The 26,745-nt window shown below is 48.5% G+C and overlaps 1 protein-coding gene across 1 annotated transcript in view; it reads right to left on the reverse strand.

The window, feature by feature from the left end:
- Positions 1-26,745, reverse strand: part of GRIK4 (glutamate ionotropic receptor kainate type subunit 4) — a 437,909-nt gene that overhangs the window by 316,137 nt on the left and 95,027 nt on the right. The window contains exon 3 of the mRNA XM_077112649.1: positions 50-181. Within this exon, the coding sequence (XP_076968764.1) occupies positions 50-131 (82 nt within the window). The 5' untranslated portion in view covers positions 132-181. The remainder of the gene's footprint in view (positions 1-49; positions 182-26,745) is intronic.

Raw genomic sequence — 26,745 nt, forward strand, 5'->3', positions numbered from 1 at the left:
CACCATCCCAAGCCAGCTGCCCCCGGCATGAGGTGAGGGTGGCACTTACCGATCCTCAGGGAGTGTGGGCTGCAGGCGACCATCAGGAGCCACGCGGGAAGCAGCACCAGAGGCGCCGAGAGGCGGGGCATCTTCTATAAATCCTCATGGAGCCCTCTGCTGGTCTGGGCATGACATAACTCTGCAAGACAGCAGGGGGCCGCGTAAGTCCTCCACCCTGCAAGGTGGCCTCCCCGTCCATCTCAGCGTCATCCCGGACTTCGAGTAGCGAACCACTTGGTCCACCCACCAGGGGAGCCTCTATGGGGAGGGCAACAACCCCTCCAGGAGAACTTTGAGCAGTGCCCGTGAGAGATGTCTCCTGCCCTCCCTCCCACCCCCAAAGCTCAGGTTCGAACTCCCTGCCCTGAATATACGGGGCAGGATGGTGTTACTGTGGTGGAATGATTGATGCCCCTCTTAAGTCTCTAACTAGGAATAAAAATGTTCATCTGCTCTTAAGGAACCGAAGCCACAGTGCAGAAAAGGAAGGAGTGGGAAGGGTTATTCCATTGTCCCCAAGAGACTGCATGCCCTGCACTCGGGGAAGCAGCATGGTGGCAGGGCCTAGGGGCAAGCTGTACGGTCTTGGTGAGAGCTTCTTTCTCATGTTCGCTTCCTCATATGTAAAACTGGCATAGTAACATCTTCCCGGTGGAGTTGAATAAGAATTCACCAACATAACGCCAGAGAGATGCCATGTTCAGTGTTAAGGGAAGGGCCAGACAAATGCCAGCTCCTTCCCAGCCCAGATGTGTGAAGCCCATGCCCGGCGAATACTGTGAGCAATAACCAACATCCTGGCTTTCTGCTGCCAGCTGTAAATGAGCCCTCAATCCTTCCCCCATCAATGCCTTTCCTCCCTCCTGAGACAGCTGGGCTCACAATATTCAAGTGAGAATGCTGGTGGGGGCTACCTCCCTCCAAGGCAGATGGGCGTCATACCCTCTCCCCCACCTCAGCCTCCAGAGACCTGGAAGCCCAGTTCTGCAGGCTGCCAGCTCTGCCCCCATCTCTGGGGTGAGGGTGGACTGGTGAGTCCCTGGCTATGCTAATTCTGGGGGCTCTTGGTTAGGAAAGTAGTGTTAAAATGATTCTCGCACCCATCCCCACTCCCAACCCAACAGAAAAATGGGTAGGAGACTTGAATAGATGCTTCACTAAAGAATAAATTCAAGTGCCCTATAAATACTTGAAAAGGTGCTCAGTTGCATTAGGCATTAGGAAAACGCAACAGAAAGCTGCAATAACAGAGCACTATCCAACCACCAGAACGGCTAAGATGAAAAACACAGACAATATCAAACATTGGCAAGGATACGGAGCAACCGGAACGCTCATACAGTTAGTGGGAGTGGAAATTGGTACAATTACTTTGGAAAATGGGTCTACCAGAGCTTACACATCCCCTGCTCACCTAGCATTTTCATTCCCAGGTATACAGTCAATAGAAGGGCAGGGACATGTTCACCAAAGACAGGGACCAGAATGCTCATAGCAGCACTCTTTGGATTTCTCCCAAACTGGAAACTACCCAAACGTCCAGCAGCAGAATAGAGAAATATATTGTTGCATATTCACATGATGGAATGTTATGCAGCAGTTTAAATGAACAATCAAAAACCACATTATCTCATAAACAGAAGATTGAGTGAAAGAAAACAAGCACAAAAGGATGCATATGTTGTGATTCTATTTATATAAAGTACTAAAACAGACACAACTTTTCTGTGCTGTTAGAAGTCCAGCTGCTGGCTACCCTTGTGGGGAGAGTGATAACAGGAGGGGGCATAGGGGTCTCTGGGGGGCTGGTAATGTTCTGCTTCTTGCTCTGGGTATTCACACAAGTATGTTCAGTTGGTGAAAATTCACTGAGCTGCATGCTTATGATATGTAATATTTCAGAAAAACATTTTAATGACACCCTCCACCTTCCCGCCTCACACACACACTCAGTCATCCAGCCAGCTCCTTGCGGATTCCTGAGTGTGGGGTTCCTTCTGCCGGAAGCGCACTTCTTTCCCGTCCCCCCACCCCCACCCCACCACTTCCCTTTGAAGGAATGATGCCCCTCTGCTGCCATCACAGCACCCTCCCAAGAGCAGCACTTTTCCCCTATGTGTCCACACATGGGCTTGGTGGGGGCTCCTGCAGGGCAAGGACGGTTTCCGGTTTACTGTTGTGTCCCCAGCATCGACTCATTCACTCCAGGGGCACAGGTCAGATTTATTCACTGAATGGAAGGCCTCAAGCAATCTCCTGCTATGGTAAGGCACAAGGAAACGAAGGGTAAAGCATCTGGGTAAAGGTGTCTCTGCTGTTGGTAAATCAGGCTCAGAATCTTTGTGTTTTAATTCAAGAGTGTTGGTGCAGGGAGAGATGAAAGCAAATACGGTCTCAAGGGACGCTTGACATCCTTGCTCATTACGGATACAAGCTGACTCTTTGGTCATTGTCTGTCTCCCCACCAGAACTTAAGCTCAATGAGGGACAGGGGGAAGGAGGACAGGAATTGTATTTGTCTGTGTCCCCAGGGTCCACGACAATCTTAGGCATATATTACGGCCTCAGTAAATATTCGTTGAATGCATAAATGAATGAACTGTCAAAGAGGAAAAGAACTGTAAAAATCTGATTAGGCTACATAAAAGTAACACTAAATACAAATCATTTACATCAAATACATTTCATTTATGCCCGATCAGCATCCTGCACAAAAGTTATTATGCAGATGGCTAAAGAGGTGTCAGATTAGCCTGTGTGAGTCTTGTTTGATGACGGGACTACACTCCAGTCTGTACAGCCCAACTTTCGCCATTCATGGCCCTGAAGCCTGGCTGATCGTGGAGCCCAAACTTAAGCGGCCAAGTGCCCATGAGTTCTGACATGCTCTTGGGCCTTAATTGTGTGACCTTGGACATGGTGGTGAGAAATAATCTATCCCCAAGCCTCACCAAAACAACAGAACCACCACTTTACATGTTTGCAAACTCCAAAGCTTGTAAAATGCACTACCCAGTCTTCATCTCATTCAACACACAGAACAAGCTCTTGCCCAGATGAGAAAGCTGAGCCCAAGAAAGGTGAAAGGCCTTGCTCAAGGTCAAACAGCTGTTATAAGGCTGGACAGTTCTCTGACTCCACTGGCTTTTCTTCTATCCCCTAACTTCATGTCTGAGAGAAGAAAGATGGAGTTTTTAGGTTCTTTATCAAAAAGCGCAAAGAATTTTGAGGTATTCTTTTCAGTTAAATGTACTGATGATTCCTAGAACCGAATAGACTTCATCTACTGAAAATATTTTAATAATTTAGGATTCAAAAAGAAGTTATCCTAAGTCTAACTTAAAGGTTTGGAAATGGACAGAAGTGACAGTTGCACATTATTGTGAGAATAACTAACAGTGCCAAATGGTGTGTGAAAGTGGTGGGAAGGGGAAGTGTAGGCTCATGTGTGTCACCAGAAGGAAAGTTGGAGGTGAAAATATGGGACTGTATAACACAGTGAATCTTGTGGTGGACAATGTCCATGATTAACTGTACAAATGTCCATGATTAACTATACAAACATTAAAAAGTTATTTTATGAACTAGAGCAAATATACAACACTATTACACGGAGTTAATAATAGTGGGTATATGGGAAAAATCTACCTATTGCAAACTATGGACTGCAGTTAACAGTAATATTTTAATACTCTACAGCAACAATTGTACCCAATCAATACTATGGGTCAATAATAGGGGGAGATAAGGGATATGGAAGGATTTGAGTTTTCTTTTTTCTTTTTATTTCTTTTCTGTAGTAATGAAAATGTTCCAACATTGGTCATGGGGATGTATGCACAAGTAAGTGATGCTACTGTGGGCCAGTGATTGTATATTTCAGATGGTTTGTATGGTGTGTGACTTTATCTCAATAAAATGGCATTTAAAAAAAGGAGTTATCCAACTAGAATAAGCAAATTCACAGAGTCGGAATCTAGAAAATAGGTTACCAGGGGACGAGGTGGGTATAGGTAGGGGAAGTTAAGGCTTTCAAGGTACAGGGTTCCTTGTTGGAATGATGGAAATGTTTTGATAGTGGATGGTGGTGATGGAAGCACAACACTGTGAATGCAATTAACAGCACTGAAATGTATATCTGAATATGATTAAAAGGGGAAACGTTAAATAGCATATATGGTAACAGAATAAAATTAAAAAAAAAAATCCACAGATCTACACTACGCAGCAAACCCTAGGTTAAAACATGGACTTTAATAAATAGTACAACTTTAAAAATGCGCTATCATAAACGGCAACAAATGTTTCACACCAATGCAAGGTGTTGGTGGTGAGGGGCAATATACGAATTCTGTACTTTACTCATGATTATTCTGTAAACCCACAACTTCTCTAATAAAATAAAAGTAGTACATGCTGGTTGAGAGGACTTACACAAATGCTAAAAGGCATGAAAGAAGAAAACGGCAATGTCCGTCTCTCACCATTCAGAATAAATGAATTCAAATTTTGAAAATTCCATCTTGCCATGTGACTCTGTCTATGTATACACATATATGATGAATATGTATGCTTATATAATTGTGAGTTTATACAATACTAAATTATGATCATACTATAAAAAAAAAAGTCATCCTGGGATATATTTCTTCAATAAGAATTCCTATATGACCCAGCAATTCCACTTCTACTTATATACCCCATAGAATTGAAAACAGGACTTTGAACAAATATTTGCACACCAATGCTCATAGCTGCATTATTCACAATAGCCAAAAGGTAGAAACAACCCAAATGTCCATGAATGGATGAATGGATAAAAATAACATGGTGTAGCCATACAATCAAATAATATTCAGCCATAAAAAGGAATGAAGTTCTGATACACGCTACAATATGGACAAACCTCAAAGACATTTTTCTTAGTGAAAGGAACCAGACACAAAAGGTCATATATTGTAAGATTCCATTTAAAAGAAATATTCAGAATAGGTAAGTCCATAGACACAGAAGCAGAATGATGGTTGCCAGGGGCTGGGGAGGAGGGAATGGGGAGGAATTGCTTAATAGGTGTGGTGTTCCTTTTGGGGTGATGAAAATGTTTTGGAATTTGTTATAGCTGGTGGTTGTACAACATTGTGAAGGTACCAAATGAATGCCAGTGAACTGTACGTTTTAAAATGGTTCATTTTATGTTAGGTGAATTTCACCTCCAAGTAACAAAAATGAGAAGAAAACAGATAAATTATCCTGCAGTTAGAGCACCGAGACCCTCCTCCTACTAAACTTACCCCTCCCTGTGGGGTGTCATCTTTGCTCATGGCTCCTTACCACCTGCATACTAGACCTTCTAGATTGTCACCCCGAGCCCAGAAAGTGTGCACGTACACAGCCACCTCCAAAATCTCCACCTGGATGACTCACAGCCCTTCAGACACACCTTGTCATCCCTGCCACTCACCACCATCTGCTCCTACACTCTCCTCCTCGGTCGGTGGCACCATGAGCCACCCTCCCTGCACCCCGCGCCATCCGACAGTCACCAAGTACCAGCATTCTGCCTCCTGCACACCAGAACCTTCTCTCCATTGCCACTGGCACACTCCACGCTGGGCATTTAGCAGTAACAACCTGGGCCTCTGCAGTGATATCTTCATGAGTCTCCCTTCCTTAGTCTTTCCCTCTCCAGTTGGTTGTCCACACAGGGTTTGAGTAAGAACTAAAATGTTAACTTGGTAATGGCTCTCCTATTACAAGGGATCAAGAGCAAACTTCTCCCTCCACTATATACGCCCCTCCATGGTGTGGCCCCTGCTCACTGTGCTCCACAGAGCTGACCCGACTTCCCTAAAAGTGGGCATCCTCACCCAGCCACCCTTTGCTGGGGCTTTTCCTTCCACTTGGGATGTTGTCTCACATCTGATGCCTGGCTCAGCTCATCATCCCCCCGTTGAGGATTCCTTGGGCTCCTCCCCAGGCTCCCACATGCTTCCACCACCCCTGAACACTTCGCCACCAGGGCAAACCCCATGCTTACAACTACAACCCTCCTTCCCTCCCCATGAAACTGGATGGGTTATTAGGGGGGAGTGTGGGGGTGGGGGTGGGGGCTGACCCAAGCACCCAACCATCCTAGCTGGCCAAAATAGATGCTCTATTCATATTGACTGAATGAGTAAATGGACAGCCGAGATCAAAGGGGCATTTTATGAATTGACATCAATATGAAATAAATTCCCAGTTTAGGCTGTATATTTTGTATATTTGCTGTGCATCCTCAGCAGACACAATGCTGTAAATCAGGCAGGAGGTAAACGCCACAATATGTCAGGGGAAAGGGGGAGGCAAGCATTCACTGCCCCTTTATTCTGTGGTCACGGCTTCACACGTAATACTCTGTTTAAGGGAGGGTAGGCGGTGCCGGTAGTAACAGCTGAGAATACCCATTTAACTTCTACACTGTCATTTACTAGCTATACACCTGGGGCAAGGTATTTAACTTCTCTAAACCTCAATCTCTTTATTTGTAATATGGGGATAATAAAAGTATCCTCACTGAGTTGTTACAAGGATGAAAGGATAAGATGCTTGTACAGTGCTGCTCATTGAAAGCACCCCTGCCATAAGGGATAATTTATCCCTTATTATCATAATCACCCTGTAAGGTAGTGCTTCGATCCCCATTTTACATGTCCCAAAACTGAGGCTCAGAGAAGCTCAGAAGCTTATCAAGGATGGAAGGAGAGTAGAAGGGAGGGTGGTGGAAGGGAGGGAGGGAGGAAGGGAGGGAGAAAGAAAATAAATAAAAGACACTTATTTGCTTTAGTTAGTCATGCAACTAGCTCAAGCAGAAGTACCAGGGTTCAAATTCAAGAGTGTCTAATCATATGGGATCACAGAGCCTGGGTTCCTTCTTTGACAGTAGTTGACTATAGAAGTCCAAGATTGGCTTCTGATTTCCAAGGGTCTCTGGTAGCTCCCACCTAGACAGAATCAGGCCCCGCTCCTGCACTTGAGAAAACGCCAAAGGCGGAGAGTTCAGAGACAGAACTCTCCCATGTAACTGGGATCCTGTCCGATACCCCAGGGTGGCCAAGCTGATTGTAAGGGCTTCTGCGTTCGGGACCTGATGGCCACCAGGTTGAACCCGGCTCTGGGCCTTACTCAGTGGATATGCTCATGCCAGTACCCCTCCGAGCCCACGTCTTCACTGGCAGCATGGAATAATGCCTCTCTCATGAGGCAGCGGGTGCCAGGAGGCAGGGGACACATCGGAGTTTCCCACCTGTGTCCCCAGTGCTCAAGACCATCAAAAAAATACCTCGAAATAATGTGAGAACCCAATCAAATCATGTAAGTGGGAATTACTCTGTCCACAGTAGCTACTTTTGGAGTCTTTACCAAAAGGGGTTTACAATCCAGGTGCCATTTCTCCACCCAGATGAGCGTGCTTCCTTTGGCCCTCCAGCCCTCCATGCCCACAGTTCACAGGGTGCATTTAACCCCTCAATGTCTTGAGAGACACTGGTCTGGGAGCTGAGGCTCCTGAGTTCTCTTCTCTGCTTTACTATTTACCTGCCCAGGATGTTTCTTCACCTAAACACCAAAAATCAGAAGTTTCCACTTTTCCAGTAGGGGAATCTCATTTCCACTTTTGCAGAATCTCCAGACTGGCCAGCTTCCTGGAACAAGAAGATCCTCGAGTGCTTCTCTCAAATCCTAAAGTTTCTGGCTCCCACTTCCATGCTTGTCTTTTGAATGCTCCCTCCTTTTTGAGATCAGGGATCCATCTCTCTTACTCTCTCCAGCACGTAAAAGGCCACTTAGGCCATGCAGATAGGATTAAATATTGTCAAATGTGTGACTGAATGAATGAACGGTAATTTAACTTTGCATTTAATTATGCTTTATCTGCATGACTAGACTGTACACCCCTGGAGGTGGGGGGGGGGCAGGGGCACATGCCTTTCAGGCGTGTGTCCTCCTGAAACATTTGCTGTGGTGCGTATGTGGAGAAGATGCTCAGGAAGTGTTTGCTGATTCCTGACCAGTGGCCGGTCTGTAAGCATGGACGGTGCAGCCTCCCATCGCTCACTGAATCCAGGCGGTGCACAGCTGCCGGGACTCCCTCTTCTCCTGACTTGTCAGGAGTCCCTCGCTTGGCCCCCTCTCTCCCTCAAAGCGTTATTACACCATTAATCGTGATTTTCCAGGGTGGGATGGAGAGGAGGCTGACAGCCACCAGACAGTGTTTGGTGGTGGGGAGGACAGAGGATATCAGAGGAACGGCAGATTAATTACAGGTTTTCCCTCGCCTGTGGGCAACAAGATCTTGATTACTTCTCATGACACTCGAGGCTCCTCAAGACAAATGGATGTGGGCTTCTTCACTGTTCTTTGACTCCCCCTGGTTGGGAGAAACTCCAAGCAGCCACCAGCAGCTAGGCTGCCTGGGACAGCAGACGGAGCATGGAGAGTGGCAGGGTGGCCTGAGCAAGGGAATGGCCACCATGAGGGAGAATCAACCTTTGTGCCCTAACACAGTCAGGTACCACTTTGGAGGGATGCAGTTTCCCTGGCAACAAGGACTGCGATTCCAGGACACAGCCCTGGCCTGGGAGTCAGGGCACTGGGCATGCTGTACTTCTCACTAGATCTAGGAGTCTATCAATCACCTCACCTCTCTGAGCCTCAGTTTCTCATTCTGTCAAATGAGGGAGTTAGACTAAATGACTGTTAAGGTTCTTTGTAGCTCAATAGCCCCATCTGCAGATGTAGAACTCAAAGACAGACAGGTTGAGGGGCTTGCCAAGGTCACTCAGCTGGTAAATCAGGAACCAGGCCATCAGCTCCAGAAGCAGGTCCTTACCCATCACTCTCTATACCCAACTCAGCACATAACAGACCTTTGAGGAAACATTGGGTGGTGATTACAATGTTCAATGCAAGTAGATCTAGGGCCCACCTGCAAGCCAAATAAGGGGGGGGGGAAAGCAACAGATGAATGAGTCTGAGAGCATCCTTTGGCAAAACGATCAGCCCAGGTATCCTCAACCTTTAGGATTTATCATCAGGAGATGCTTCTAGGAGCTGATGATAAGTTACAACGTGGCAGGTTAGCCAGGGGTGGCTTGGCAGCAGGCATGGAAGCTGAATCCCAAAGAACGATGGCTGGAACGACTGCCTAGTCCAGGACGAGCATTTCAGGGAGAACACTCAGGGCACACAGCTGGGGACAGATATTCCAAACACAAAGGCTTTCTTTCTCAGGTATCACTGAACAAGAAGGGGGGATGCCCGTTTTTTTTTTTTTTTTCCTCTCCAAATTGCCTCCCATACAGATTTCAAGCTCAAGTCCCCAGTCCACGTCTTAACAATGTCACCTCCCCAGGGGTGGGAGCACACACCCCTGCTTCCAATCCCAGTACTGCCACTTGACCCCTGAAAGCTTCATTACAACCATAGAACTGTGGGCAAGGATGTCTGCCTTGAAAGGTTGTTGCAAGGATTAACTGAGAGTACAGGTATAAAATAGTCCGTAAATGTGAACTTCCTTCCTTTCATCTCTTATTGCCCCAACCCTCCCCATTCAAACACTTCTCTCCAGGACCTGGACACAAGGCACGTGTGACTGCATTCACTTCTCCCAACAATACAGCCTCCCTCACATGTTTGCTAATATTAATTCATAGCTTTTTCACCTTCAAAATAATGTAAATCAATCCCATCCCAGAAGCTTTCTCTGATGAGGTGGCATTTCTTCTTATTCAGACTCGGCAAGAGTCTGATACAGGAGAAAACTCAGTGGATTGGATGTGGGAGACCTGGGTGACCTTGAACTCATCAGTTAACCTCTCAGGTCTTCCATTTCCTTTTCTGCAAAATGGGGGAAATTATACTCACACCATCTACTTTACAGGATGGCCAAGAGGATCAAATGAAATAATGGAGGTGGAATTACTTTACAGACAAGTAAAGTGCTTTCTAAGCAAAATGATATCTACTGTTCCCTTATCTTAGACTGGCCAAAGCGTATAAACACATATAATACAACGAAGTGAGTTGTACTTCATTCATTCAACAAATATTTCTATTGTCTGCTGGATGCCAGCCAGTATTCTAGGTCCTGGCATACAGTCCCTGACTTTGTGGAGCTTATAATCTAGAGGAAGAGACATTAATCACATGCTATACTATAATTACAGGCCAAGAAGGAAAAGTACAGGATGCCATAGAGTGTAGCAGGGAGACCTGGCCTTGTCTAAGGTGGGAGTGGAAGGACGTGAGGATGTGACCTTTGGCCTGAGTTAGCCAGGTGATGTGGGCAGGGTGGGCAGGAGGAGAGCCCAGGCAGGTGGAACAGCATGCGAGGAGACCCAGAGGCCTTGAAGGGAGGTAACACAGAGAGCTCTGAAAAGGTAAGGGAGTCCAGTGAGCTGGAAAGCCGAGGGCTTCTTCACTATTTCTCTGCTGTGTTTATGTCTATTCTCCCTTATTAAGTGCTGCCTCTCCAAGGTTGAAAGCCTGTCCCCTCTCTTGCAGCCCCCTGATTTCAGGAGAAAGCTCTTAGCTACAGCTGATTATCTCTGTAAATTGTTCTGGACCCAGCATCCTTCCTAGGGAAGGTGAGGGGGACCCTGGCATCTGCATCTCCTTTCCACCAAAACAAAGGAGGTTGGAGGTGAGAAGACTGTGAGTTAATCACCAGACTGCAGCGAGCAAGGGGAGGTGGGAAGTCAAGGACCAATGGGTCAGATATGAAGGGCTGCAATGGCTCTGAATGGTAAAAAAATGTCCCTGGCATTTATCTGAAGCCACCAGCCTGGGCCCCGGGGGAGCAGGGCTCCTGGCAGGGCCCACGTGAGCTGAAGCTGTGAAATAACACAGCCGAGTGCTGGAGCCGTTGTAACATATTTAGAGCAGAGAGACCTTGCAGAAGATGTACGCACAGAGGAACAGAGCAAACAGGGAAGGAGAGAGAGAGACACGAGAGAAACTGCTTTTAAGGACAGCATTTTAATTACCTCCAGAAAAACCCAGCCTTCCCTCTTTTGCTGGCGAGTTCTCAGGGTGTTTGGAAGGAGAGGGGCTGTCCGGGAGAAGCATGTCCGTGCCTTGGGGTGAGACCATGCATGCTGCAACCTTCTTAAAGAGATCCGATAAGGGCTGGGGCCTCTCGGTGCAGAGAAGGGAAGGGTGGGGATGCTGGTGCGTGGTTGGGGAATGTGGGGGAGACGCAATCAGAATTTAACCATATTATGCCAAAGTTAGGTTATTATAGACCGAGGGTTGCCCTGAGGTCAAAGTGAGAGGAAAGCTCTGGAGTGAGCCTTAGTAACAGGGAGGCAGGGCCTGGAGTAAAGAAAGAGCAGCTGGCTTCAGATGTGGAGCTCCCTCCCTCAGCCCGGCTCCTTCATGCCCAAGTGAAACCTCATGGCATCTGCCCTCTCCACGGTCACTTCACACATATATACATCGGCCTTTCCATGTGGCTCAGACACTGTTGTCAGAGTCAGCCCCAGCCTTTTCTGTAAGTCCAGGCCAGTGCAGGGTACATGCACATTCAGGGGTGGAGGCTAGGTATGTTTAAATAAAGGTCCATACCAATATAAGTGGTGTCCCCTTCAAAATACAGGACGAAGGACACATTACACTGGGGACATCAAGCACAGAACCATCTCTGGGAATTGCCTAGGATCATACTCAGGGGCTCTTCCACCCCCTTTCCCGCCAGCCACCTCACTCAGCATTTATTGCCTTGTGCAGAAGGCAAGGCCTGGCCCCAGGCTCCCCGCGGGCGGAGAGGGTAGTGGCTGCCCCCTAGAGAGAGGTGATAGGACTACAGCCAGGGCTTGCTTTTCATTCTAAAGTGTTCTCCACTGTTGGCATTTTTAACAAAGATTGGATTGCTTTTTCAATTAAAAAAACTGGTTAATAATTTAGAAAACAATAAAGAATCCAGACTCTCTCACTGACTGGCTCCACGACCTGGAGCATGCTACTTAACCCCCCCGAAGCCCTGGTCCCCTCCTCTGTGGAGTGAAGTTCAAGTGCACAGTGAAGGCTGGGCCTGCCTGGGTCCCCCCAGCCACCTGGACCACTCCTCACCCACCAAGGTCCCCTGAGACCCGCCCTCCCCTCCCCGCCCCACAGACGCATCCCCAACCTACTCACTTGTTCCCTGCACACCTGCCACCTGCCTCTGTCTACCTGCATTCTCCTCTGAGCCTCAACTCTGGTTGGTGGCTGGATCCCCAGCCTTGGGGAAGGAGAGGAGGGTCCTCCTTTGAGGAAAAAAGGACTCCAGAGCGAAGAGGGGGCAGTTACATTGAGGTGGGGCCCCAAGGTGGTCAGGCAGGCAGAAAACACCCTCTCCAGGAGCTTCTCTGGGCCTCTGCATCTGTCACAGGCCACACAAGAGAGCACAGATCTCGCCTACCCACTCTTCTGCCAAGGGCCGCCTGGAGGTGCTGCAGAAGTGGGTGATTCTGGGGTTTGGAGGCCCAGCAGGTGAAGGCTCTAACCCCTCCCCTTCCATAGTTCACAGAGCGACCTTGAATAAGTATCTGGGCTTACCAAGCTGAGCGGGGTGGGCTGTCCCTGCATTCACCATCCCCCCAGTAGGGACCCTGATGAAGTGGGCACCTAACCCCAAGAGCCCAGCTCAGCTCACTGCTTAGTACAGCCCTCCTGCAGCAGGGCACTTTCCAACGCACTTTCCAGATCCCAGCAACACCTTAGCATCTCCACACTTTCTGGGCCCAGGCGGCTCCAGCTCCATGCCAGGCACTATGGGATGTCAGAACTCTCAAGTACCTATCTGCCCTCAAGGAGCTTTCTATGTCTTTGTGTGAAAAGTAAAATAACACGCCCATTAATTCATGCTCTGTGACAGCAACAAAGCAGCTCTCTGAAGGCAGGGCAGCCTTCGTCATCAAACAAGGGAGCAATGCTGGGAAGACAGAGGTGGAAAGGCATTCCTGGAACCTGCAGCTGGAACGAGGGGCCATCTGCTGAGCCCGGAGGCATGTGATGGAAAGGACAAGTGTGTGCTGGGAAAAGCAAGGGGTGTTCAAAGGACAGAAAAGAGCCAAGTTGGCAAGGACTCTTTGTGACTTAGGGGTCCGGAGGGAGAGAAGTGTTGATTTAGATTCAAGAAGGCTTCAAATGCCAAGGGTAAGGAGTTTGGGTTCTATCCACTAGGCAATAAAGAGCTGTGGAAAGTTTCTGAGCAAGGGTTGGCAGGACCAGAGCTGTGCTTCAGGGAAATTGATGGGACCCAAGGTGTGCCAGAGGGACTGGAGAGCAGAAAGGCTGGTTCCTTAGCCAGGTGGGAGGGGCGTGTGAACGTGGCAGGGTGGACTCTGAAGGGACCTGACCCAATACTGCCTGAACATTCATGTCCTGGGCTTTATCTCACAAACTGGCAAAGGAGGTGTCTGAGCAGCCAAGAACTGGGTAAGTGTGCACTCCTTAGAGCTCTCCAAGGAAGGCAGAGCTCTGGGGAGTCAAACATACGGTCAAGGCTGGATCGAGTCCAGTGCATGAGGCTGGGTTCTCATGAGAGCGACTCTGTAGAAGAGTCTGGACTCGGAGACAGAAGCCTGAGTTTCTACTGTTCTGCCACTTGTTCTCTGGGTAACTGTGGCCCTAGAATCTCTCTGTGCCTTAGTTCCCCATAAAATGGGAGACAGTCTTCCTGTCTTGTTCCCAGGGCTGCTACGAGATCAAAGGGGACAGTATATTTGAAACCATATTTTAAAAGCCCACAGTCAAAACGTAGGGAAGGTTCTTCCTAAGTCGCATCTCAGTCTTCGCAGCGCCCCTTCCCCTCCATCATTTCCCACGCTGCCCTGTGTTCTAGAATATACATCTGATTCCCTACCTCTCAGATTTATTCAATGGATGAATGAGTTATCTTTGTTTCCTACAAAATACTTAGAACAACGTTTTCCATTAAGTTGGCGCTCAATAAATGTATGATTGATTAATTAATAAAAATGAACCTATAGAGGATGTTTTAATCCTATTCATCTTCCCCCTATTCAGTGACTCATTTGAATTTTAATGCAAGCAAAAAAAAAAAATTTAGGATGGCAAATTGGAGCTATCCTCCACCCCTCCATTCACAAAGCTTCACATGATTCATCCCCAAAGGAGGCAGATAAAAGTAGTGGTTATCAAGCTTTGTGTCTGCTTCAGACAGAGCTCCCTGAACCTGGGCTCTGCTACTAACTGGCACTATGACCTTGGGCAAGCCAGTAACCCCTCCAGACCTCACTTCCCCCATCCATAAGATGGAGAATACTCTTATATTGTCTTCAAAGATTGCTTACCACTGTAGCAGCATGCCAGCAAATCACAAGAGCTCAATGCTTGATAGTGCTTATTGTTGCTATTATTTTCGAGTCAAATCACTATGATTTGAGGGGATTCTATTTGGGTTCAGATTTCCCATTAGTGTGGATGACTAGGAGTGTCCTGTGACTGTTGAGGGATTAAACCTCTCCAAGCCTTCAATGGAGAAACCAGATCTGGATGAGCTTTGAAATGCCTGGACCTCCGAAGCCAACTTAACCTGCTATCCAGTGGCATCTGGGGCTGGGGGCCCTGAGTGGATGAGTCGCCCTTATGGTGCTAACCCAATGCTAACAGTGCAAGTGAATTACAAATAAGACCCACCTGCTGTGCTCAGCAACAAAACCCAGCAAGAGAGTAATTGCCCAGAACTTGAGCACAGGGGGACACAGCAGGCATGGAACACATTAACCACTGGGAAGAGCAAGTTTCCAACACTCTTGCTTTCCTCACTGACCCACGGAGCAGCCAGCAGGCAAGAGAAAACGAACACAGGTGCCAGGGTGGAGAACATTCCAGAAACACAGAAAAAAGGCTCTTCCAGGCAACCACAATGAGCCATCCAACCCAGCACCTCCACAGATCTGGGAAGAGAGGAGAACAACTGGGTCAGCCACAGATGGCCCAGTGTTTCCAAGACGAAGTGTAGATGCCAAGCATGTCCAGAGTCTCTCTAGGCATCCTCCAGGCGGTCCACCCCACAGGAAGGCAGCCTCCTTGATATTAACCCCACCGCACACGCACATGCATTGAGCATTGCGTAGATCAGGAGTAGGTGATGGGCTCACCGATGCAGGTGTGGGCAGTGATGGCATAAAGATTATTCATTTGTTCACCTATCCACTCAACATGCATTCATTAAACATCACTTGCATATGGATAGAAGGTTAATATGGCATAAGTCATTCTGCCAAGTGGTCTGCCCTCTCTAGGGGAAACAAGCATAGACGTTGGTCACCTGGCACAGGCTGGAGAGTGCAGTCACACAGCCAAGGCCCAGGATAGTGCTGTCACTAGGCAGAAAGCTCTCAGTGCTGCCCAGGGGCAGTCAGGAGAGGCTTTGCAGAGAGAAACCCTTATGCAAGTCTTGAAGAATGGATACACATACACAAACACATGCATGCACACATATATACATACATATATGCACATATAGAGATATACATATGCATATTCATGCACAGATATCCTCAGGTTTCAGGCACCTAATAGGGAAAATGTGAGACCCAGAGCTCACTTAACTCCACCAAGTCTTGAACATGCTCAGAGCCCAAAAGGAAAGGGATGAACTCAAGTAGATGGCAGAAAACAATCCTTGTCATTGACAATTTCCATCATCTACTGCACACAAGAAAGGGTCAGTCCTCCACCTTCTCCTCTTCCAGGGGAGGGTTTACTGGATGGCCTGATGAGTGACTTTGTAGTCTCCAACTTTCCTCCTGACCTGGCTTCAAGAGCAGTCTTCCTCATCCTGAGAGATGGGTGTGCCAGGACAGGAGGCAGTGACATTTTAGGAGGCCATCCAGAGTAGCAGGTAAGTTTATCGGCTCTGGGAGGCCAGGTTCCAATCTCAGCTCCCTCCTTTTCGAGCAAGGAATTCACCTCTCTGAGCCTCAGTTGCCTCTGCCACAACACATAGATAATAATAGGACCCTCCTCTCAGGGCTGGTGGCAGCTTCAAATGAGACATGGATATAAAGTACTCAGTACATGGGCTGGCACATAGTTAAGTCCCCAACCAATACACTGCAAATATTCCAGACCAAGTGAGGCACATCGGAGCCCTCCTTCAAAGATGATGCAACAGGAACCTCAGAGAGGTTAAGTGATTTGCCAAGGATCACAAAGCTAATAAGTGATGAGCCAGCATGAAAATAGCTTTGTCTGACTCAGGCCTGCCAGCTGCTCCCACAGGACCAGACTAGATTTAACAAGGGGCACTGTTCAGACAAATTGCAGGCCATCTGGCTGCAAGCCCCGTGGCCTGTCTTCTAACCTCCAACAAACGCTGGTGGTGGTGGGCCTGGCAGGCACTGGCATTGTGCTCCGACAGGATTCCCCAATGTGCAGAGTCTACAGGTGACACTGGTGACCCGGAGGCTGCTCCAGCTCACCCTGCACGCTCCCACCCTGAGGCCTTTGAACATTCTCCCTCCAGAGGAGCTCAGCATCCTCCCCCATCTTTTCCTAGGCTTTGGGTCATCAGGAAGTCTTGATCTTCTTTATTCTGCTGAATGTTGTCTTCATTTTTTTCTCATAATGCTCATCACTTTCTCGTTTGCTATTTAAATTCCTTATTTATAATTTTTATTTACATGGGTCCCCTCCCCCACTATATACTTGCCAAAACATAAGCTCTCCAAGGGCAGGGATTTTGTTTCCTCTGTTCTTTACGTGTCCTAAGCACCTAAATCACACCTACCCTATTGCAGCCGCTCAAGAAACATAAGCTGAATGAATGAATGAGAAACATTCAAGCAAGAAAATGGACAATGAGATGAAACACTCACAGCACTGACGAAAGGTGTGTGCAATCTGGGGAGGGGGTTGTGGCCACCAGGAGTTTCTCACCTCCGCTGAGGGAAGGGCAGCCTGAGGAGCATGTAGATATGACAACCTCCCAGTACCTATTGTGACAATCCAGGGGCAGACACAACATTATCTGCAACATCTGACAGCAAACAAGAAGAGGGGAGGAAGAGGACATCAGAGAATATCAAGGAGCTCTTGTCCTAGCTAAAATGGGAACCCAAGGTCACTGCTGGTGCCCCTGAGCACAGCTGAAGGTAGGAAGCCAGAGGAGTTGTGGAAGGGTGGGTTCTGTACAGCACAGAAGGTCAAGAGACACGCGGACCCTAGGTTCAGAAAAAGGACTCCAGAATCTCTGAGAGCTGGAAGGCAACTTGGAGGTCACTTGTTCACTTAGAGATGAGAAAACGAGGCTTAAAAAGGAGAAATGACTTAATCCTGGTCACAAAGCAGGTTCCAAAACCCAAGTCTCTTGACTGCTAGATCAATGTCTTTTCCATTATTCCACTCGCTCACAGGTGCAACAAGATGGATAATACGCATCGGGAAAACACGCAGGCGACAATCAAATTCAAATGCAAAGTGAACAGTGCTATTCTAGGGAGAGTGTTTCCCAGGTGCCAGGGGAACATGGGGAAGGGATACCCAAGCCAACTTTTGGCAGCCTGGGGAAAGGACACTGAGGCTGTGTCGGAATCAGCCAAAGGAGAGGGAAGGGGTGGGAGGGGGCCTAGAGGGAAGGAAGCAGGTTCCTCAGTGGACTGAAAGCAGTGAAAGGTGGTGCTGGAAGGAAGCAGAACTCAGATAGCCTACAGCTTTGGCAGTCATGCTAAGAAGTTTGACTTTTATTCTAGGGATATGTGGAGCTATTGAAGGGTTTTATGCAAAGGGGTGACATAATCAGAATCATTTACAGAAAGATCACTCTGGCTGGAATTTGAAAAGAGACTGAAGGGGTTAAGTCTGGAGTCTGGGAAAGCAGTTGGGTTGGCATTGAAGATGTCCTGGCAATTGAGGTAGTTTGAATTGAGGTAGAGGCAACAGAGAGACAGTTTTTGGCTGTGTTTGAGACCTTTTTAGGATGTAGAGTTGATAGGACGTGCTGGAAATCAGATGTCGATCAGGAAATAAGCTTGATTCAGAGGCTTCCAAGGTAAGCAACGGGGTGGAGGGTGGTACCACTTACTGAGAAGGAGAACCCCAGAGGAGAGACAGGGGTTATGGTAGGGGGTGGGGAGGACAACCACCCCAAGAGAACAGAGAAAGCAAAAAGCAGGAGAAAGAGACAGTAATCCCAGAGAGGCCCAGGGTAGCCGGTGGTGTATATCTAGCAAGATGTAGAATGTAAATAGCAGGCCCTTGGAATTCTTCCATCCAGAGCTCAGATAGCTCTGGGCCTGAGATCAAGTTCACCTTTCCATCTCTGTTCATGGTGCTCCAGATGCAGCCAAGCCTAGTGTGCTTTGTAGACTCTGACTTTCTTCCCAGGAACTGACCCTTGCTCTTCCAAGGTCAAGGGCCACCATGGGTAGTGATGATGTAAAGAAAAGCACAGAAAGTTACTTCAAATCCTTGAAAAAGGTGGGCCCCTGCTTATCAGGCCACCTTAGAAGATAAAACTGAGAGGCAGAGAAGCACGGTGGTCAAGATGGCAGACTCTGTGTTCAAGTCCCAGCTCCGCCACCCACCAGTTGTGTGATTTGGGGCAATTACTTAACTTCTCGGTACCTCTTTCCCATCATTTGGAAAATGGAGATACAGTAGGTGCTTCTCGAAGTGTTATGAGAGTGAATGAGTTAATATTTATAAAAGAGCGAAGAAGAGTGCCTGGTACCCAGTGCTATATAAAATTTTGTTAAGTTATTGGATGCCATCACTGGAAACAAGAGAACTGGGGTTGGCAGGGGGGTGATTCTGTGGTCACAGGGGCCCAGCAGGAGGAAGGAGCAGAGCACTCTGTGGTGTGGACCTCAGTGCGCTGACACACTTCACTAGGTTGAGCCAAATGAATGGATTAAATCGGCTTTAGCCTCAGAACATTCCAAGAAATAATTATTCTGAGTGTGGATCTTCTTCGAGATGTAATGTTTACTTCTAAAACATAGCAGTTGCGCCCCACACAGCTTTGATGTCTGTGGGATCTGATCAGCCTCCGCTATACTAGGACATGTAGTCCTGTTTTATGTTTCAGACTCTCTAAAGCACTGAAATTTACAGCGCATTTGTTATGCGGCTCAGCAAAAGATGTATGAATAAAGAATAACCTGCTCAATCAACACTGCTCAGCCAGAGAGCCTTTCTCTGCCCGTGAAAGGGATTTGCCAGGCGCCAGGGGAAAAAAAAAAAGCCTGTCCCACCAGGGCACCCTGACATTGCATTTCAACAGGCTCATGTTCCTGCTTCCACTTTGTCACTTGCTAGTGAAAGCAAATACACCCTGAACACGAGGACACTCACTTCCCACGAGAGCACCAGCTCTGTGCCTATCTGGTGTCCCCCTGCCTGGCTTCTAGAAAAGACAAGAAAAAGATTTGGGCATGTGTTTGATCTCCCTCTCGCCTCCTCTTTTTCTCTTTCGCTTCCTTCCTGCACCTTCTCCCCTTTCTCTTCTGTTCTTCATGACTCCTGTCTCTGAGTTGGCTACCAAATGTTCAGGGAAGCCTCAAGCTTTGGGGGACCTCAGAGCCCCCAAAGAGTGCTGAAAGCTGGTTATGTACCAGCCTGCCTTCTGGGGGGGGCAGCCTGTGAAATCCTCTCAGCCAGGCGCCTCTGTCCATGGTGCTGGATTCCAGCCCCATTCTCAGGGACACCTGGGATCCAGGTGGAACCTAGAGCCCAGCTAGCAATGCCCCCTCTACAGAGGGATCCCAGCTGCTCCCAAAAGCTCACAAACAGCCTTCCCAAGCTGTTTTCCTTAGATATCAAGGTCAGTCCTGAGCAAATCTGTGATGTAGGTTAAGATTTGCTCATTCATTCACCCAACCAATATGTTTGACCTTCTATCTAGTGCCACACACTAGCCTAGGAGCCAAGGATACAACTGCTCACCATTCCTGCCGTCATATATTCTACTGAAAGGGCCAAAGAGAGGGAACCCAAACTCCTTTGTTGGGAGGTGGGCAGAAGAGTTTCCCCAAGATAATGGCATACAGCCTGAGACTTAAAAGGTGAATAAGAAAAAAAGAGATGCAAGGCATGACTATTTCTAAGAGCCCCAAAGTAGACATCCGGATGTCCATCGATCATAGAAGAGATAAATAAATTAGGATATATTCATACAACAGAACATTACACAGCAATGAAAATGAACAAACTATACACGTGGATGAATCTCACAAACAGGATAGTTAATAAGGAATGCCAGACACAAAAGATACTTATTGGGGGTGCAAAGGTAGTTCAGTGGTAGAATTCTTCTCTGCCATGTGGGAGACCCGGGTTCGATTTCCGACCTGTGCACTACCCCTACCACCAAAAAAAAAAAATGAATTCAACAAATGGTGCTGCAAAAATGGGATAGTCGCATAGAAAAAGAATGAAATGTGGCCCCCACCATAGAGAATACAAAAAAAAAAAGATACTTATTGATGATTCCATATTCATAGAATTGAGAAGCAGGGAAAACTTATTAATGGCCCTAGGAGTCAGGATAGCGGATACCTTGTGTGGGGGGGCAGAAAGCGACAACTGGGGTGCTGTTTCTCAATCTGGGTGTTGGATACAAGAATGTGTTAGCTTTGTGAAAATTCAGAGCTCTACACTTCACATTTGTGCATTTAGTGGGTGGTATGTTTTATATCCTTCCATGAAGACTTCACATTAAAATAATTTTTAAAAAGATAAGAGATAACCTGACAAAGTAGGGGTCATGTTTGTCTTTGATGCCATTGGCTCCCCTCCTATGCCACCTCTTTATAACTACCTAGTGACCTTATGCCCTTTCCTCACCACGCCCCTCTCCTTCTGCAGTCATACAGGAAAGCATCGGAATAATTAATTCACACTAAATTGTCCATGACTGATAGCAGTTCAACAGTATTACCCTTCTCTGGGGGATTTCCTTTATTTCAAATAAAGCAGAATTGTTTTAACCCAGAATTGACTGTCTAATACCAGATAAGTAGGAGCAAAGAGAGATAAGTGGACGGGGGACACTTTCCTAACACCTTTCAACTCAGTCTGGGCCACAGCTTGACCCACAGGCTGATGCAACATGGCTGAGCTTCTTTCCTCCACCTGGAGAATGAGCAATGGTGGCAATGCAGCTGGACTCCTGGGCCGCAGCACAGAGAGGAAACATTTGGGCATCTAAACTGTCAGCCACCTCTCCTGACAGGTCTGCCTCTCAGAGGAGAGCAACCATTAGCCCCAGGTAAGCAAAGAGTGAGCAACAGAAATGTAAAAATGCTTGTGGGGGTGAGGGAGCTGGTGCAACTCTTGCCATGGAATTTGCAATTTTATGCTGCCAAAGAACAAACAGGACTTCGAGCTATGTCTTTCAATTTACATAGCTGATTTAGTGCAACTTGGACAGTTTATCGTGTTTCTAAGAATTATCCAAACATTTTTCCCCTTCTGAGCAGGTGGGGAATTGCAGACCTTTGTAAGGCTATGGCCAGATCATCTAAGGAAATTCATGGCAGGTGGGGGAGAACCACACACATGCAGGGCCATGACATGAGGTTCTACAGGCATTCCTGGACCTCACCTAGCCACCCCTGTTGCCTCGCCATCTTCCCTCCTGAAAGGGGATAAAGGGTCCATTTTCTTCCTAGCCTTTGCTCCTGGGCTGTCAAGGCTGAGCTCAGGTGAAGTCTAGGGGCTCCTTCCCTAGGCCGCTAGAGATGAAAAGCTGCTCTGTCGAGCCACCTGCTACTGCAGGCAGGCAGGCTGCACACTTGGTGGCCCCGTGAGTGAGACAGGGAGGAGGGCAGGGAGGAGGAAAGAGAAGGGCAGGGAGGAGGAACTGCTCCCTCCTGCAAGGGTCTCATGAGCGCTCCTGGGATGAACTTCTCACTATCTCCCAACTCTGCTCCTTGTCTCTTTTCAGTTCCCCAAATGCACTGTCTTCAGATCACTGGGTTTTCCAGACACAGCAACAGGTCCTCTGTCTGACAGACTCAACGCTGAATGGGTCCCTAGAGGAACAAAGACTTTCTCTGAAGTCTCTCTGAGGAAAGCAGGCTGGCAGGCTGGGAGCGTCTTTTGTGTCTGGGAGGGTTTTTTCCAGAATGGTCCCAGCAAGGGGCCCCTGAGGGGGGTTAACCAGGGCAGGACCCTTGGAGGGGAGTAGGTAGTGGGGGCTTTCTGTTACAGGTTAAAGCGTTTATGGGCTTTTTCTGTTGCAACCTGGGAAGTAGGATCAAATGCTGGAAAGAAAAGGGGCTTTGGAGTCTGAAGATCTGTTGGCTGTGGGACCTGACCACAGATCATGGTCAGCTTTCAGTAAACCATTAATACTCTGACAGTATCAGAGTGACAGAGAGAGTGCCATCAAACCCAGGGCACCAGTGTCAGCCCTCACCATTAATTAGGTGGCTTCCGACATGCCAGCCTCTGCGCCAAGCATTTGACATAGATTATCGCTTTCAATCTGCACACAGATGGAGAGACAAGGTTCCCAGTCGCAGCTGCTGTTTTAAGGTTACACAGCTTCTAAGTGGGAGCCCCAAGATTTGAACTTGAGCGTGGCCGCCTGTGAAGTCTGTATTGGTAACCACCAAGCCATGCCTCCCCAGAGCCCCCATGCTCAATGATATTCAGTGTGCATAAGCAAAGAGATTTGCAGGGCTATTTGCACATGCCAGGGGTAGATGCTCTGCGAGCCGGGCCCTGCCCTCAAAAGATCTCTGTGCCCAGCCGTGCTTTCCTTCTGCCTACACTTGGTCCTTCCCAGCAAACTACCCTGATGTCAGCTCAGGGAGACTGAGAGGCTCCCTTCTCCTCTCCCAGCCCCATCCTGCTCAGGGGCTTCTCATGCTGACATAGCTGGTTCCCTTTCACCTAGGGAATGCGTCACTTTCATTTACTTAAGAAAGCTAAATCTGTACGGTTTTAATGCCTAGAATTCATTTTTATTAATAAACAATAAAAGCTAAAAGCTTCTCAGGCCCTTAATTGAACACCATCAGTGGCTGAGGCAGCAGCCTAATTTCAGACACAGCGTAACACACTGAAAATGTCTAAATCAAAGGACTTGGAGACTGATGCGCGAAAGCACACATACATACTCACATGGACAGATGGGGCTGGGGCAAGTCCAGAGAGAGAACCACCTGCCTGCAGGGATCCCTATTTCACCCAGGAAACGGTTTTCTCCACTTCCCATCGAGAAAAGCCAGAATTCTAGGAGGCCCAGCTGTGGTGTAACTGCCTCTCTGACTTACAGAGAGCTGTAAAGGCTTGACATGGTTTCAAATATTTAAGCACTTTAAATGCCCAGATAATGATAGTTACCTTGCTGACGGCACTTCATCTTAAATGGAACCACAGGCCAAGGTATCTCTGAAATCATTGTGGCTGCACACATAATGCTCCTGCTTGACTCTGACCCACCCCTGCAGGCTGGTGGCCATCTGGGCACCTGTCACCCAAGGCAAAGAGTGCTGAACTTAGAGCCAGATGACAGGGCACCACCATCTAATGGTGGCCCTGGGAGAACCATGTGACTCTGAAGTCTCCTTCTCTGTAAAACGAGGATGGGGAAATAACCAGCCAACCTCACAGGTTGTTTATGAGGATGAAAGGAAACGATGTGCAAACTCCAAGATGGGTCACAGATCCAAGCAATTAATAAGGCATTACCATCCACACCCTCTCCCCTCCCAGGTCTGCCTCTGCAGCAACACCCAGGCAGACGAGCACATTCCAGTGCCCTCATGTCCGCACAGAATGAGTACAGCCAGGTTCCTTGGAGCAAGGCTCACTGCGAATGCGCAGAGGCCTCTGTGGGGTGCTGGTGGTGGTGCAGGAGGCTGCAGGGGGTTCTCCCTCTCAAGAACCTCCAGCCCCCACCCCAGGACTCTCACCCCACTGGGGAGTATTCCTTGAGTGCAATCCCTGAAAGAGCAAAGTTCTCACCAAGACAAACAGGGGGCAGGCAGAAGGAGGCAGGAGGCACTGGGCAAAGAGCAGCCTGGAGCTAACTTGCAGGTAGGACCCGCCAGCACAATGCAGCCCTTGGAGACAGCACTGAGTTCTAAGTGGCTCCAGGATGCTGAAGTGGCATGCTTTCATATCGCAAGCTGCTTGCCTCAAAACAACAGAAATGTATTATCTTGCCGTTCTAGAGGCTAGAAGTCCAAACTGGGGCATTGGCAAGACTGTGTTCTCTCTGAAAGCTGTAGGGAAGGATCCTTCCTTGCCTCTTCTGGTGGTTTGCCAGCCATCCTTGGCATTCCTGGGTTCAGTTCAATCTGCCTCTGTCCTCACATGGCTGTCTTCTCCCGTCCTGTCTGTCTCTTCTCCTTGTGTTATCAGGGCCCACCCTACTCCAGTATGACCCCTTCTTAGCCAATCCCATCTGCAGATCTGCAATGACCCTGTTTCCTAAGAAGATCACATTCTGAGATTTGGGGGATTAGGACTTCAGCATTTCAATTCAACCCAGAGCAAGGAGCAATCAGGGACTGAACCCCCACCACAAGCTGGGTCCTCCATATAACTTCATCTCAATGAATTCTCACCAAGCTAGGAGGTGGGTATTGCCATTCTTAGTTTTCCAGATGAGGAAACTTAGAGAGGTTGAGGAGGTTGCCCAAGACTGATGCACAATAGAATGTGATTGGACTGTTGTTCAAACTGTTTGAACAACAACGGCCTGTTTCCCAGACCTCACCAATCTCCAAGCCTGGGCTCCTGGGCAGACGTTGAGGGATATTCTTGAATTCAAGGTCCTCCTACAAGCCCAGCACTACTACCCCAGGAACTCTGGGTAAAGAGGAAAGTGAAACCCTTGTCTTTGTCCTCAAAGAGCTTTCAGAATAACTGAGGACGTGAGTCCAACACTAATTAGTCAATTACAACAATCACCCTAAATTATGAGAAAAACAGCCATTCAAGGAAAGAATCACCTTCAAAATCTCTTTTAGACACCACCTGGGGAGACCTCTCCCAACCTCATTGTCCTCAGAGGCCTTTGTCCCCCTTCTCATTCTTCCACAAAAAAGAATTCGTGGAAGAATCCTTCCGGTGGGACTGCTGTGCTTCCCAGGCTCGTGGCACCTCTGCCTAGACCCTAAGAGCCCTGTGCTCGGCTCGGAGGCCAGCCTGGGTCCCACCCCCATGTACGGTGTGCATCAGCGCCTGCGATTCTGCACCCACAGCCCGTCCACTCCCAGCGTGGCCCACGGACAGCAGTGTCGGCACCACCCGGGAGCCTGTCAGAAACACAGAAGCTCGAGACCCACGGCAGACCCAAATCAGAATCTGCCTGTGACATGCCCCCCCACCGTGATCCATGTGCACATTAAAGTTGGAGAAACACTCAGGAACCCCCGACCGGCCACCTGTCCCATACAGTCAGAAGTGGATGGGAAAAATGATAACAACGACAGCAAACACACGTGCCGACACATACTACATGCAGACTGCGAGCGGGACGCCATGCTGAGTGCTTCTGGTGCATCTCTATCACTCTGCACCGCGGTGCTGAGAGGCAGATGCTGCGATTAGTCCCATTCTGCACACGACAAGGCTGGGGTGAGAGGCCACGTGGCTTGTAAATGACAGAGCTGGGGCCAGACCCAGGACCACCCGACCCCATAGCCCATGCACATTCTCATCCACTCGGCTCGAGGCCTTCTCCAAGACCCAGAGATCACATGGGCACACATTCCCACCTGACAGGTGAAGAAACAGGCTGGGAGAAGGGGTCTTGCCCAAGGTCCCACAACCAGGACTCCGGAACCCCTGCTCAGTGGACTTTCCAGAACATCACACTACTCTTCACCAGCACCAGGCGAATCTGCACTCAGCAAACTGGAGTAGAGTTTTAAAGTATGCAAAGATCATCGTAAATCATTGGCTCATTTTTACTCAAAACAGTACGGACTCCCAGACTGTAACAGAACAGCTCTCCCAAGAGAGTTTCCCTCTTACCTGTCAGCTCCTGAGATGGAACCCCATCCACCCTGGGAAGAGGAGTTGGGAATCTGCTTCTCTGGAATTTGCTCTTTCCCGGCAGAGCAGGGAAAGCTGGAGATGGCTGCCAGCTCAGAGCCATCAGCAGAAGTGTTGACGGTCCAAAGCCTGGACCGCCTCCTTTTCCCAGTGGGCTGCCAGAGACACGTGCAGCCCAAAGAGATTCTTATTCACTGTTCTTCAAGCATGTTTCGATTTGTTTCAGAAACACTCTCTGAATGACACAAAGTGATCAGGTCACCACAAAAGATGCAGTCTTTTGTCTGAGCTAAAGAGCAGATCCCCGGAGGCCTGGCTTGTCTATTCCCAAGGGGCTCAGCTCCAGCTCCTGGGCTGCAGGGGCTTCTGTTCACCGCAGGGGCTGACAGGTGAGAGGCAGCCAAGGGCCCCTAAAGGGCAGCAGAGAGGAGTGGCTGCAGCCTGCAGTGTAGGGGAGAGAGAGAAACCTCCCAGTCACTGCCCTTGCAGAAGGAGCTCAGCTGTGCTCCTTGGTCCTGGCCGGGAAGGGATGCTCCCTGCCCCATGCCCACAGTGCACCTGCCCCCAGCACCAGCGCTGGCCACCCTTCATCTCCACACCAGGCCCTCTGTACCGAAGCTTCCCCAGTCCCACTGCTGGCTCGATGATATCGGATTAACACTACCACAGCCACAACTGGCCAATTAGCACAGGGGC

The sequence above is a fragment of the Tamandua tetradactyla genome, chromosome 8 (assembly GCF_023851605.1).
Source record: "Tamandua tetradactyla isolate mTamTet1 chromosome 8, mTamTet1.pri, whole genome shotgun sequence".
In the NCBI taxonomy this organism is placed as follows: Eukaryota; Metazoa; Chordata; class Mammalia; order Pilosa; family Myrmecophagidae; genus Tamandua; species Tamandua tetradactyla.